At 40.0% G+C, this 14,934-nt stretch overlaps 1 protein-coding gene across 3 annotated transcripts in view; it reads left to right on the top strand.

Annotated features, from left to right (window-relative positions):
* Positions 1-2,453: 2,453 nt before the first annotated feature.
* Positions 2,454-14,934, top strand: part of GAS2 (growth arrest specific 2) — an 87,913-nt gene continuing 75,432 nt past the window's right edge. The window contains exons 1-2 of one of the 3 annotated variants that reach the window (XM_079310099.1): positions 2,454-2,646; positions 11,956-12,117. In XM_079310099.1, the coding sequence (XP_079166225.1) occupies positions 11,976-12,117 (142 nt within the window). In that variant the 5' untranslated portion in view covers positions 2,454-2,646; positions 11,956-11,975. Of the gene's footprint in view, positions 2,697-2,894; positions 3,092-11,955; positions 12,118-14,934 lie in introns of those variants that run through there. The other 2 variants (XM_079310101.1, XM_079310100.1) reach the window with 2 other exon arrangements.

Here is a 14,934-nt window from a genome sequence, read left to right on the forward strand (position 1 = left end):
CTGGATTATCCTTTAACAGAAACTCACCACATAAAGGAGCACACAACCAACTTCAGATTCAAAATCTTAGAACAGCTTTTCTAGTCCTTTCCACTGGTACCTATGCAAATGCTCAAAGATTTATTACATGGCATCTGGAAAAGTCTCAGCTTAACTCCTTGTACAGAACTGCTCCTACCTAAACTTAGGAATCTTGTGACTTCTAGAGAACATGAGCCATGAGAATCTTCTAGTAGCTGTTGCTTGGGATAATGTTTTTCAACTTTGCTAGAAATTGGCAGGAATTTTAACTACAAGGGACATTTTAATGAATTTATCTTCTTGTCCCGAGATGATTTTTATGTTGAGTTGATATAAATTGGATTTAAATTGCTGCTTCTTCTTAAGTAACAAATAAAATCTTTCTTAAGGTCAGGCAAAAATATCATATGATAATCAAATGCATGCAGGAATCAGCTCATCTGCTCACCATCAGTTCCAACCCAGTGCATTTTTAGGATATATTTTTGAAAGCTTTTTTTTTCCTTTTTTTTTTCTGAGGAAAAAAAATAAATGGAAGAGCCAATGAAAACAGTTATGCCCAGAAGCATTAAAATTTTGCTAACTGGATCAAAACTAGTAAGTAATTTAATTCTGTGCTGTTACTCACACAGTACATGGCTAGAACTCCTCATAGTTAACTATATCAGCATGCTGATGAATTGCTCTCATTTAAGTAACAGCACAGCAGTTAATAGCCCATCAGAAAAGCATAATAATAGTATAGGAATACAATAAATAACGAGTGCATTTAATTGGAATGAATATCTGCTACTCAGAGAATAGGAATTTACTTATAGTGCAATTTTTGAGAAACAGCCCAGCATTAATTACACAAATCAGGTTTCCCAGCAGATTAGTGTACAAAGAAATTAATGTAAATAAAAAAATAATGGTCAGTTTGATGAGTGTTTCAGCAATCAAGTTAAAATAACTCTTTCAGTATAATTATACATAATGTGTTTTGGCTAGAACAATTTAATTAAGTGACACGATACTGAAAGAGAAGAATAAATGCACTGTTCATCTGGAACACTTATTGAAAGTGATAGCATGATACCATTAAGAAACTCAACAAGACAATCTACATTCATGCATTAAGAGAAGCAGAAGTCTGAACATCTGTTTCCCGCTATTGAATTCACAAAAGGGGCTTTGCTGTGCAAGGAATAAGTGAACAAACAACAGTTGGAGAAGGTTATCCATGACTTTTAACAAAATGTTGAAGTAGGACAAAAAATGACATAAGGTGAGAATGAAATGTCTGAAATAACAGTGTGCTAAAAGTTAACTTTGCAAATGAAGCACAGATAACAAGAACAAACCTCTATCCATCACTCTTTAAAATGTATGATATGAATGATCAGTTTATGAATGCATACTTTTTTATTCAAGATGTACAAGGTGGCATGAAATGGTTTTGGAGAGAAGAAAGTTCGACAAAATATTACTTTATCCAGGTTAGGAAAAAAAAAAAAAAAGTGATAATTAAAAGATGTGTCTAAGTGTTAAAAAAACGCCAGGGATAATAGTCAAACTAAAGAGTTTTATCTTGGATGTAATATTTTCTTTTATTCTTTTCTTTCCATTTCTACAACCATGAGTCTTGGAACGAGGAGCAATAATAAAAGAGAAATGGAACCAAGAATCAACTCGCTGCCAAGGGCTGTAATATAATCTCTCAGCATTTCAAGGGTAAATCAGTGTGAACTGTGTTTGCCGTCCCTCTGAAAAAACTAAGTATTAAACTTCCATTCAGTCAACGCGGACTGCTGAAGTATAGGAAATCGGTGTCAGAGAGGAAAAAAAGAAAAGAAAACGGGGGAAAAGAGGGGAAGTGTAAAAACAAGCCAAACCCCACCAAAACCAAACGGAAACAAAATAAACAAACAAAAATCAAAACCGGGTTTCCCAAAGAGCATCGAGCTGAGCGGACAGAAGTATGAGGAGAGGCAACACGACTGCTGCCAGCGTGCCCAGCCGCGCCCAAGAGGGCGGCGAGTGCGACCCGGGATCCCTGCCCGGGCCAGGGTGGGAGCCCTGCCGGCTGCCCCCAGCCAAGGTGGGAGCCCTGCCCGCCTGCTCCCAGCCAAGGTGGGAGCCCTGCCTGCTTCCCCCTCCCTGCCAAGGTGGGAGCCCTGCCTGCCTGCTTCCCCCAGCCAGGGTGGGAACCCTGCCCGTCTGCCCCAGCCAGGGTGGGAGTCCTGCCTCCCTACCCGCCCCAGCCAGAGTGGGAGCCCTGCCTGCCTCCCCCTCCCAGCCAAGGTGGAAGCCCTGCCTCCCTACCCGCCTCAGCCAAGGTGGGAGCTCTCCTGTCTACCTTCCTACCCGCCCCAGCCAAGGTGAGAGCCCTGCCTGCTTCCTCCTCCCAGACAAGGTGGGAGCTCTGTCTGCTTTCCTGCCCGCCCCGGCCAAGGTGGGAGCCCTGCCCTGCCCTGCCCGGCCCAGCAGCGGGGCTCGCTGTCGGCCGTGCGGCGGAGCTCGCCACGCGGGCTCCTTTAAATTGAAGGCGTTTTGTGTGTCTCGCCGGCTGCTCTCGAGTTTAAAGAGAAAGGGGCCGGAGCGAAGCGGGAAGGTGATCTTTGCCCGGCGGTTCTTCGGTGGGGAGTAGGTGCTTTTGTTTCCTTCCTCACCCCTGTCCTGGGGCGCCTGCGGGAGTTCGTCGGGGGCTCAGCACGACGGGGGTGGGTGCTGCCGCCGTCTGTGGGGTTTGTGGGTTTTGGTGTGGGGTTTTTTCCCCTCCCGCTCTCTGGCCGTGGGAGTTTGAAAGCATGGCGGTGGCAGAATGGGGGTGTGCGTGGGCGTGCGGCGGAGGTCCACCCGTGGTTCTCCCGAGCCCAGCGCGGGGAGGCTGCGGCCGCTGGCGGGCTGCTCTGGGAATCGCGCGGAGGGCCCGGGGGCCGCGGCGGGTTTGCTTGGTCCTGCCCCCGAGGGGCAGACCTGGGAGCAGCACTTCCAGCACTCATGGCAAAGCCATTAGTTCAGCCTGACTACGGAGGGGCCCCGAGGAGGACGAACGCGTCGGACTCCGCGGCGGCTGGAAGCGGGGCGGGTAAGAAGGGACGGGGGGTGGCTCTTACTGTGCTCTCACCCCTGGCCCCAACCTCTGGTTGATCTTTGTGGCTTCTCTAGGCAGCCCTGGGGCGCCCGTAGTGCGGGAGGAGGAGGGCGGATTTGTGTCCGCGGCGCCCGCGGGAATGCAGCATCCGCATGTGAGGCCGCGCTCCGCAGCAGCGCGGGCCGGTCCCTGCTCGCCGCCCCCGGGACAGAGGCGAGACCCCTCTTGTGCCAAAAGCCGCCTGCCAGGGCTCTTGCTTTCCTCTTCAGGCTCCAGATTCAAATCTCCGAGGACGGAGTTTCGCTTTTAAGAAGGGTCTGTTTCTTGACTAGCGCTCTACGTGTGAGGAGTGAAGGTTGCTGTCCTTATCTAGGATTGCTGTGTGCATCCTGGTGCAGTGGTGTCATCTGAGCCTGCTGTCTCTGCACGCTTCTAGCAGAGCTCCTGGGACACCAGGACGCATGCATGGCAGGCTCCCCAGTGCGGTTCCAGCATACTTCTGACATTACTTTGCAATGAAAAATGAACAAAGTATTATTGGTTTTCCATGTACATTAAATTATGTATTTTTTGTTTCATTGAGAAGCAGATGCTGTGCCAAGTGTAACAGTTTTATGAGGGTATTGTGACGTGGATTGTGATTTATTGGGAAGTTTCTAAATAGGGCATTCCTAAATTCATATTGTATGGTGCCGTAGGCTGTCTGATCAGGATTATACTGCCCTTGTTGGAACCATGGTCAAACCTATATGAAGGTGTTGAAGTGCTGAAGAGTCAATACTACCCTGAAGTTCTAGCTGCTGCTTACTTTATCCTTTATTTGGTCACTTTATTTATTTTACCTACAGTCTTATTTAAATTGGGACACTTACTATCCACAGTACCTCTTCAACTCCACTTTACACCTCTCAGCTAATCTTAACACTGATTTCAGGACTAAATTTAGAAATTAACATCTTAATTAAAAGCAAAGCTGATGATTGGAAGTCTGCTTATAGTACTGTCTGCATAGAGTCCTTGCAGCAAGGGATACTTCTACTTCTTGTGATATGTGATATGTCAGTTTAAATATGTATTTCTTTTTCTAACTGGTGAAGGTTGAAACTTCTTTTGTACTAATTTTTAATGGCTATTTTGCATAGACAAGCAGAAAAATATATAGTAAGAACCAGACAAAGAGGAGTCAATTTCAAAGGTTTTGGACAGTGTTAGGAATCAGGCTCAGTTTTCAGAATTTGTAATTTTATGAGCTAGTAGATAGTGAATATTCTGAAAGTTTTGGTTTTGTCTGTGTGAGAAAGACTTTCTGCTTTTCTTTTGGTAAGGGAGACATTATGAAGGCAATAAAATTGTTTCTACTAGGCATAGTCCTGAAAATATCTAGGTTTCCAATGATTAGAACAGATTTTTAAGTGCAGTTAACTTTGTTCTGCTCTGGCCTCAAACAAGGGCCTTACAGGTATAAAGTATTGATAAGCTGTTGTGCCAGGTTCTCCATCCTCCACTCAAAGTACTGCACACATTTGTAATGTATATTCATAACATAAAGGACAAAGGCTTCTTATGATTAAAACTTACTCTATCAGTGTAGATCCCATTTTGATGTAAGCCATGAAAAATTCTAATTGATTAATGAGTTTCAGATGGTGGTTCCCCTTCAGTGCCCCTCCCCCTGCTCCTAATGTACAGTATGCTCCAAGTTAATCTGGGAAAACTCCAGAAACTTTGGGCTAAATTGTTTGTGGTATAGTTTAAAAGGATAATAAAATACCTAGAAAAATTAAATTTTCTTATAAAGATATGCTTGCTGCATTTGTCAGCTTATGTTTTATCTGCTTGTTTATAGTAGTGAGCGAAGTTAAGATTACATGTAAGGTACGTGTGTGATAATGCAGACAAGAATGACCTGCTTCTTACAGAACAGAAAGCTCTGCAAGTAGTTCTTCAAGAGGAAATATGCAAGGTAGTAGCAGAATGACTTTAAAAATTATTGTGTTTGTTTTTACCTATGTAAATGGACAAAATGAGAGTGATTACTCTTCTGTAGTAAACTGGAAATTGAAGGTAGTAAAGATTGACTAAGTAACATGTAACAGTGAGTGACAAGTCTGGTTTTTTTCCTTACTGGTTCTTTTAGTCCATTTTTAGGATTTCAAGAAAGTGAGCTTTCACAGTTTCATTTGGGAAAGTCATTCCACTGTCTAGCAGATCTCACCATAGGGAACAGTTTCCTCACTTTAAAAATTCAGAAGTTTTTCATTATTTTTGTGGCTCTCAAAGGAAGGCATTCATATATATTTTTTTCCTTCTTTCTGCATATATGTGTGTATTCACATATGTATATATATGGGTGTGGGGGTGGAAAAGCAAGAGCAGCCTTTAGTCTGTGAACTGGTGGTATTCTCTCTGAATCTGAAAAATATGTCAACACTGAGACAGGAAAACTGAAGTTTTAAAATGCTAATGTATTTATCCTTGGTTGTGTCATGTCTATAAAACTGGTACTTGATGATGTCAAGGTGGTGATTGTAATATGGGTCCCAAATTGTGGGCAGCTTCATTTCTACTTGCAGAATTATGCATCTTATTCTGCAACTTAATCTGTTTATGAACATTGACTCTTAACGCCGTTTTTGTACTCAACTTGCTTTTACAGTTAGTGAATGCTTCACACAGTCCACTTAAACTCTAGTAGTTTCAAAAGTTCTGTTCTTTTCCATCTGCTTGAGGTGATTAGAACTAGCAGGGAGATCCAGCAGAGACCCTTGCCAGATACATTCATGAGCTCTGTTCTGACTTTTGATCCTCTGTCTCCTCTCCTTCCAGGCTGGCTGCTTTCCAATAGCATTACCTTCTCTCTAAGACAGCAGGAGATTGTCTGCATTTGTAGCTGATACCCCTCTGTCAAAGCCAATGTACAGTCTAGTGTTCAAGTTCCAGTTCTTTCAGAGAAAAACTTGCTGATCTTGTCTAAATTGCTGTCTGTTTTCTCTATCACAGACAGTAAAGCAGTTGCACAGTTTTGTTATGAGGTTTAGTTTCTTCTAAAATTGGTGGCTAATATGCTTCCTCAGTTATATTATAACAGATCTCATTGTAGAGGCTTAAAGTCTGCATATTTAGTCCTGTGGAGATGTATGAAAGAGTCTTTGAACCCAGGGTCTGAGGCAGAGTTATGCCATCTTCTGTTCCAGTTGTTCCAGCTGTGTAGAGCAGCTAGGCCACTGAACTGGCATATGTGCAGATCTTCAGTTCTGGCTGACTCTGGCTTGGCTGCCACCTGCACAGAGCCATGCACTTGCATGCTAGGCAGTGGTGCCTCAGTGGCCAAACTTGGTATCTGCACAGTGCCAAACTGTTGAGGTGCAAAGGGCACATCATGTAGGACCTTTGTGTCAGAGGTGATTTGACTCATCACTGTAGGGAGTTCTGCATTTGCTTTATGATTCTTTCCCTCCATAGACACTTTTAACCTATTTTTATTTTTTTCTAGCTGAATACAAAGAAAAATGCTTGTTTCACTGGATACTTGACTTCTGTGCTAATTCTTAAGTCAAGTCATAAAGAGCAAGTGACTCAGCAAGACTTCTTTATTCCTGACCTGGAAAGACTCTCTGTAGGAGTAAGCTGAAAGAATGGTTCAAGACCCTTTTTGTTTGAGAATTAATGCATGGTGTAATTGGGAACCAGGTTGAAGTGACAGTGAAACTCATATGGTGTAAAGGGCACTGCATGGCCAACAGCTGCTCAGTATATTTTGTATGCTGGAACTGAATTGGTGATTTGGAGTAAATATGATTAGGTAGCAGGGTGGAGCACATGTATTTTCTTTGTATGTATATCTATGCATACATGCAAGCTTTTATTATATACATTTTTCCTAAACAGAATATCTTTTCCTCCCTTTTTATACTTCATTGAAGAAAACTATCACAATTTTACAGGTAAGGAGCGTGGTTGGAATAGGAAAGGGAATTGAATCTGGGGATCTGCAAATGTGCATGCTTCACTGTGCATCCAGTTTTACTTTCTAGATTAAATAGTCTTTGCCCCCTGTGTGTTTTGACTAGTGTATCATGATTCATTTTTTCCTACCCATTAACCCCAACAAAAGCCAGTAGAAACACAGATAATCACTTGTTTGATTCTCATTGCTTTCACCTGATGATCTGATAACAAACATCAGATAGTGTAAGATTACACTGCTGGCCAAATACAAGCAGTGAACTGCAATACAGAGATAACTGAATGCACTACTGTAGAGCAAAATAAGAACTTCACTGTTCAGTAGGAGCAAGCAGAGAGAAATAGGACCTTTTAGTGTGTTGAATCTGATACACATTTCTGGGTGTACTGTAAACCATCCCACACTGAATTCTTCTTCTAGACAATAAGGCTAAGAATTTGAGATGCCATCCTCTTATTTAGAGAGGTCGAAAAAAGTATTGTACCACATTCATATGAACTGTAACAAAACAGGATGAAACGTAGTCAAAGACTGTTCCTTGTCTACATTCTGAATAGTAGGGGAAGCAGTTCCTTTAAAGCATTTAGCGGTAAGTTTTGAAAATGCTTCTGCATATCACGTCAGCCTCAACAGTTTATAGAGAAGTGTAACATTCTGTAAAATATTTGACATGTTTGTGTTGGCTAGTTTTAAACGGCTGTTTATATGATGACTTGATGTTACTGTTAGAAAGTAGTGAGATTAGGAAACTCAGTATTTTTTGGCTACTTTGTTCATACTTTGTCTGCCAAAAGGAAAGGATGAATAGTTGTTGGAGTCAGAGGCTTGCCTCAGCTGTGGTGATGTATCCTTGAAAGCTGCTGTCTACCTCTGATGCAAGTTAGTCAATTCCTCTGACCACGTTCCTCACTGATAAATTGTCAACAAACTTTTCTTCAGTTCACTAAAAAATAATATATTAAGACATTTTATGCAAAAGATTTGAAGGTATCTGAGTGATGAAACAAGGGCCTGGCCTTCACCACCGAAGAATCTTCAAACAAATCTTGAAGGAGCTCAGTTCTCAGTTGCTGTCACCTTCACATAACTATCTCATTTTGCCTTCTTCATGGATGCCAGCTACTCTGTGATGAAGTTCCAATATGTATGTGCTAGTACAATTGGTGAAGTGGATGAACTTTTTATTGAAATTTGGGTGCTTTGGTACTGAAGTATTGTGAAGGCTTAAGTTGAATTTAACAGGTTCAGCAGCAGTCAGTATTTGCATAAAGAATAATTCAGAGCTTGAAAGTTTCTGATGCTTGCAGTTTGATAACTGATCTCCAGTATCCCTTGTAGAGTCTGTGACAGGAGATACTCTGCTCCTTAAAAGCGCAGTTTTAATGTCCAAGGTAGGAATTTTGAGGATTTTACTGAAATTTAGGGCAGTTTTCCAGAAAAGTAGTAGGGAAGGGAAAAATTTGAGGGTTTTTTGAAAATGAAATCAAAGAAAACTTACACAGAGGTAAGGTTGACTTGTATGTAATTTAGCTGTGATTCTTCAGGCTCTTCAGCAGTATTAACTTTATTATTCCCCAGTCCTCACTTTGCATGCCCACTTCACAAATTAGTACAGGCATTATTTTAATTCAGAGCTACTATTTCAAGCAGACCTAGTCCAAGTATAGAAATGCATGAATAATTTTCATCTTCTAGAGACTTTTGTCACCTGTTTGTCTGGCTTTTGTTATCTTTCTAGTTTCTCATTCTGAGAATGTGTCTTATGAAAACTACCTTAAACTCAGAATACCCTTCTTGTCTCTCTTTCTTCTTCTTACTACCACAGTTACTAAGAAACTGAAGCACCCTTGCATCTTCCAAAATCTTTGTTTTCCCACTTTTCTTCCTTGAATGATTCCCAAAAGTTTCTTGGGACTTTACACAGCCGCCTGATTGCTGAGTTAGGTCAGTAGGAAATGTATTTAAAGACAATGCTGTATTTTAGGGGCAAACTGAAATAACATCCCTACTCCCCCAGTTCTCTTCTCTGCAGTGCTTCTTCCACAGATTGATGTGGAAACCAAGACTGCTTCCATGTAGCTGTTAAAGAAGCCTTCCTTCTGTTTTGTCTTGTCTAAAATGTAGCTTTGAGACCACAGAATTACTTCAGCCCCACCAGTGTCAGCAGCCTGTATTGTATCTGGCTGACTGTCAGGCATATCATAATGTTGGTGATTAGTTAGCCCCAGGTTCCCATAGGGAAATTCTTATACATGGTCTTGGAAGTGATGAAGTAGGGTGAAAGAAAAGGCTATAGCCTGTTGTTTTCTTCTTGACACAACCCAGCTCAGTGTATGTGCCAGTTTTTACCCTTCTAGCCTGGCGGACCCTGTGTAGGGTTTCATGATTAATATCGCTCTGTGTGCCCATGAAATATCAAATAGCAATAAATTTGGTTGGAAGGGACCTCCAAGTGTCATCCAGTCTAACTCCCTCCACAAAGCATGTATGAACTGTGAAATTACTCCCAGTGAAGAAGTGCAGGGTCTAACTGGTTCCTTTAGTAAAGTAGTTCTGCTTTCCTGTTGTATTTTTCCAATTTGTAAGTAAAGAGAAATAAATTGCAGGATATTCCTAAAATTTTAGATACATGCACTCAGGAATAAGATCTCTTTTTTTTTTTTTTTTTTTTTTTTTTTTTTTTTTTTTTTTTTTTAAACTGAATTTTACCACTATCATTGCAGAGGCAATTCAAGAGAACAAAACTAATTTCAGTTCTGACTCTCCTCACTGTATCAGTGGAGATTAGACTCCAGAAAGTGGTCAAAATTATTTGCTCTTTCTGGAAAGCAAGTATGTGATAGATACTTGATCTTTCCCATAATCTTTGAAGACAAATGGTTTTAGTTACCTGTCTTGCCTCTGTTTCCATCCAAAATGAAGCAGTGATTTGAAAGGCTAATTCATGTGGTTCTGAGTGTCCTTTAAATACACTTTAAATATACTGTCATTGAAATTCCTTAGCTATTGGTAGCTTCTAGTCTGAATCAATCTATTTTGAGAGTGACATTCCAGATTGATTTTTGCAGAGCTCACAATCCAAGTCCTCTCCCTCCTCTCCCTTGCAGCCTTGCAGGTATGATTTGAATTTAATTAACCAGGAAGCCATAAATCCAAGCTGACATTTTTACAAAGTCAGTTTCACAACAGAGCTGTCCATAAGTTATGTACTTTAGTCTGCTTTAAACTTTTCTGCTTTCAAAGAAACTTTGATACGTAATGTTTGTTTGTTTGTTTGTTTTTTTAGAAAAATCTACTCATAATGAAATCTACTCATAATGCAGAAATGTGTTTGTGTAAGAGAATACATCTTTATGCATATTTTTGCTTCTCCCCAACTGAAAATTTATCTAATTTCAGTAAGAAGTCTATTTGTAGTGAAAGATGTGCCTAACTCAAGGGCAAGCTAAACCTCAGGTGTGAGGTACTGTCAACAAGAGCTTACACAGAACTTTTTGCAAACATGAAGTTTAGTTACACAGTGTATGGTAAAAATGCTGGAGTATTTTAATTTAAGTATTAAAATATCCCAAGTACCATTACATACATTTGTAAAAGTCAGTTACAGTACAATTTTATGGAAAGGCATTTTTTTATATTTAGTAAATATTTTCTTTTTTTGACAAAGAAATTGTTTTCAGTATTTTTGTTATTCAGGCCATAATGGATAGCAAAAAAAATTGTTCTGTTTTTCTGCTGCTGTTTTTAAGTGGCAAGTATCTCTTACCTGATATGAAAGGTATGCAAAGGACAGAAAGAATTTGCAGATTATCATAAATTGAAGCCCCTTGACATGTCTTACTACAATTAGTGTGGATCAGCCAGTTGACAATAGGCAAAGGACTATTCCTGATGGTCTCACATTCACTTAATGTCTGTCTAGTGTCATCTAAACAAGACTTTGTGTCTGCTGGTTGTTGTAGGCTACTAGCCCTTCAGATACAGATATATGGGTTCAGTGGTTCTAACAACAGTGGTTCCTGTGATTGACAACATTAATACATCATGTGTTAAAGGTTAGTTGTCTCACCTGAAACTAAAGTTTCAGTAAGTCATTACTGAAACAGAGGAGAATTTGGGAATTGACAAGTTTGAGTGACCAACACTAGCTGTTCTGCTGCTTTCTGAAGAAATAAATCTATTCAGTCTATATATTTTGGTGTAGTTTTTTTCTTTAATAATTTTGAAGCTGTAGAATGGATTGTTTCCATTTGGTTGCACCATTTATTAATTGCTAATAAGTTTATGTAGGAATGTAATTTGTTTGTTGCTGTGTTTTTCCTGGACATGATCCAAAAATCTCTGAAGCTCTCCAGTTCATCTGAATGGGTATTGGGTCAGACACCATAGTGAATTGTTAGCTTTGTATTAAGTGTTTATTTTCATTTTATTTTACTAATTCCTTGCAGTGTGTTTTGTTGCATTGGCAACGTGTAGCCTGGTGAATACAGATGAAGTTAACATTTATCTGTATGATTTAATCACTTGCAAAAAAAAAAAAAAAATTAACAAAGTTTTAGTCTTTGGTGTTTGCAACTGTGTGTTAGGTCCACATCTGTTTGTCTTATATCTGATTTCTCGGACTCATAATTACTGTTGTCATTTTTGAATCACAGAATGGGAGAGACCTTAAAGACACCTCATTCCAACCCCTTCCCCTACCATGGCAGAGACACCTTCCACTAGACCAGGTTGCTCAAAGAGCTGTCCAACCTGGCCTTGGACACTTCCAGAGATGGGGATTATATCCTGGACAGGATTATTTCCTACGATTCTAAAAATGGAGCATGTGAGACTCTATTTGGCATGATGAAGAACTTTATTTTTTTTTTCTTTTTATGTCATTGCACAGGTACAACAAGCAGATAAGCAATGTGCACTGCCTTGAGCCCCAAGGCACGTGGGCCTGGCCTCTCTGATATGCATCAGTACAGTCAGTGGCTTGCAAGTAGACATGAGGCCAACCTGCTGCCCATGAAGGAGGATTTGGCCCTGTGGCTCACAAACCTACTAGGTAAGGTACAATGAGATGGAAGGCAGATACTGGGCAGTATGAGAACTCCTTATACTGTTAGCTGGGATTTCAGATTTCTTTGCTCTTCAAAATTGAAGTTGTGATTGCTACCACCATATAGCACAAATATTAGCAAATATTAGTGTTAGAAAAGCTAATGAGTAATTTGCTTCCAGTGTGTTTCTGTGAATAGCATAACTGAACGTTACGCATTCCATGTTTAGTTTTCTTTCATATTTCCTTTTAATTATTTTGTTTTTGCATGTATTTTCTGTACTTATACCATTAACTTGATGGTGCTAATTGCTGCCTCCACTTATGTCTTCCATTTTTATTGATAGTATCCTACAGAATATGGTGTACTGACTTTCTTGAACAGAAGGAGCCATTAGATAGTCCTTCTCTGACCAAGCAGTCTAATAATTGCTGCCCAAGGCACTGCATGCTAGGACTTGTAGTAGCTGTGCATAGAGGGGTTTGACCTAGCATAGCTGGGACCTGGGGATTTACTGGTTGCAGCTGTACATCAGCTGTGTGAAGACAAAGCTTGTTGCTGTCAGAAGGGGATGCAAGCCAAAATTAAAGAAATAAAAGATCAGGTACACATGAAAAAGAGCAAGTGAGATTGTCCCTGGCAGCAAGGAGAGAGCCAATACCTTGAGATGTACGAATTATTCAAGAAGGTGGAATTTAGAAACTTTGAGCTGGGAAATAATATATTGTTTGCTATGAACACTCAGGGGAAAATGGCTTTTGTGTGATCTCTGTAAATACAGAGGATACTACCAAAGAAATAGATGCTTACACAATACCTCATCCTAAGGGAGGCATGCCAGTAATTCCTCTCATTAAATAAAGAGAAGAAAAATATTCAGAAGCTAATGTTACACAAAACTTTATTTGATGGGATTTTGGAGGAAAATTTGGATGAGAAGTTTTAAATTTGGTGTATATGGTTTTGGGGGATTTATTTAATTAAAAAAAAAAAATTCTGAAAATCTGTTCTGGTGAGGCATGGGCAGTGTCTTGTCATGGTAAATGCTGTAGTTAAACCATCTCAGTGGTACCATACAGTAACAGAGTATATCCAGTGTCTTCCATCATTCTATATTGCTTTATTTAATCTTTTTTTAAGAGAAAGAGAAGGAAATATCACTTATGTTATGACAGAGGGGGTCAATAAACACCATGTCAATAGAACACAATATTTTGCAGGTAGACAATACCCATTTTTCAGTTATGAATCCACAGCTGCAAAAGTGGCAGGTGTTTTAAATTACATATTTGTGTGGTACTTCTGTTTGAATTAATTTATTTTGAATATTAAATCGTCTATGCAAAACCAGAACAAAATTCAGAACTTTTCTTTCCAATTGCCACAAGGTAGTAATCCAAGTGACTGTTTTTTGAATTGGAAGCCGCACATTCCATTAAGGATTCAATATATTGTTTAAACGTTTTAAACAATGAAGTTTTAGTGATCCACTCTAAAACAAATAGAAGCTTGTTTGCAGTTTGTAACAGTGTTGTCTCAGTGATAAGTTTAGGAATGAGGTCACTCTTTGAACAAGAAAGTAGCAACCAGCAGGAGGTTCTGAAATGCCAACTGTAATTAAATATCTGATTTTTCGTATGGACACCAAGTTCTGCACTGCAGATCTAAATGGGCACAACCTTCTTTTAATTAAGCAGCATATGCAGTTCATTTGCTTAATGCATTCCCCCACACCTTCTTGCACCAGGCTTTCCATTTCTCAGAGCTTGTTGAATTGAAATTATAGTGATTTGCCAGACTGCTTTGAATTCCTGTGTAGACATTGTTAGTAAAATTAACAATTCAATTAAGTTAAAATTCACATTCAAAATAAAGTGAATTCAAATAATTATTATTCGTAAGTGTATGTTAACTCAGAATTCAGATTTTGTTTAATTACTGCACAATTTGGATAAACTTTAAATAGAGAAGGGATGTGTGATATATAGTCGATCTTTATATGCATGGATGAGTAAGTAACATGGAGCAGATAATACTGTGTGTATCCACATCTTAGCTTGCTCTGTCTGTATCTTGTGTGGCTTCACTGTAAGTGGCCTTATGGCAGTTTTCATGCAGTAAAATTTCTCAATTTATAAAGGAAATTATGCATTTCATTAAACTTTTGCCATTTTGGTTCATGTTTTGTATCACTTATATTTTTGTCATTCATCTGTACTAGCACTCAACAAGGACACATAATATTTTCAAAGAAATACAGATTTTTAAAAGAAAGTAGTATTTTAGGCAAGTATATGGCTGAAACTCTTTGAAGCAGTTTGACCAAGTGATGGTGTTTTAGGACATTTTTTTAGAGAGACAAAGAGAGTCCCAGCAGGGCAGGTGGTACAGGGCTGCAGCACAGAGAAACCCTGAGCAGTGCTGGAGGGGCTGGGGCAGCGGGGCTGGCTCGGAGCCCAATTACTGAATTCTCTGATACATCTCCTCCACCAGCCCAGGACCTTTTGGTCATTCCTGCTGTTCCAGCTTAGTGCTCTCAGAGTCCTGCAGGGGCACTGGGACCCACTGCCTCTCCTCCATCCTTCCCTGTCTCGGCTGTCACGGGCTCCCTGGTCTGTTTTTTGCAGATTCCATAGTTGTTATTGCTTTTGTTTGCCTTGTTATACATACTAGTAAAGAACTGGTATTCCTGTCCTCATATCTTTCCCTGAGAGCCCCTTAATTTTAAAATTATACTGATTTGGAGGAAGGGGTTTCCATTCTCCAATCCAAGGGAGGTTCCTGCCTTCCCTAGCAGGCACCTGTCTTTCAAACTGAGACAA

The sequence above is a fragment of the Erithacus rubecula genome (assembly GCF_903797595.1).
Source record: "Erithacus rubecula genome assembly, chromosome: 6".
NCBI lineage: Eukaryota > Metazoa > Chordata > Aves > Passeriformes > Muscicapidae > Erithacus > Erithacus rubecula.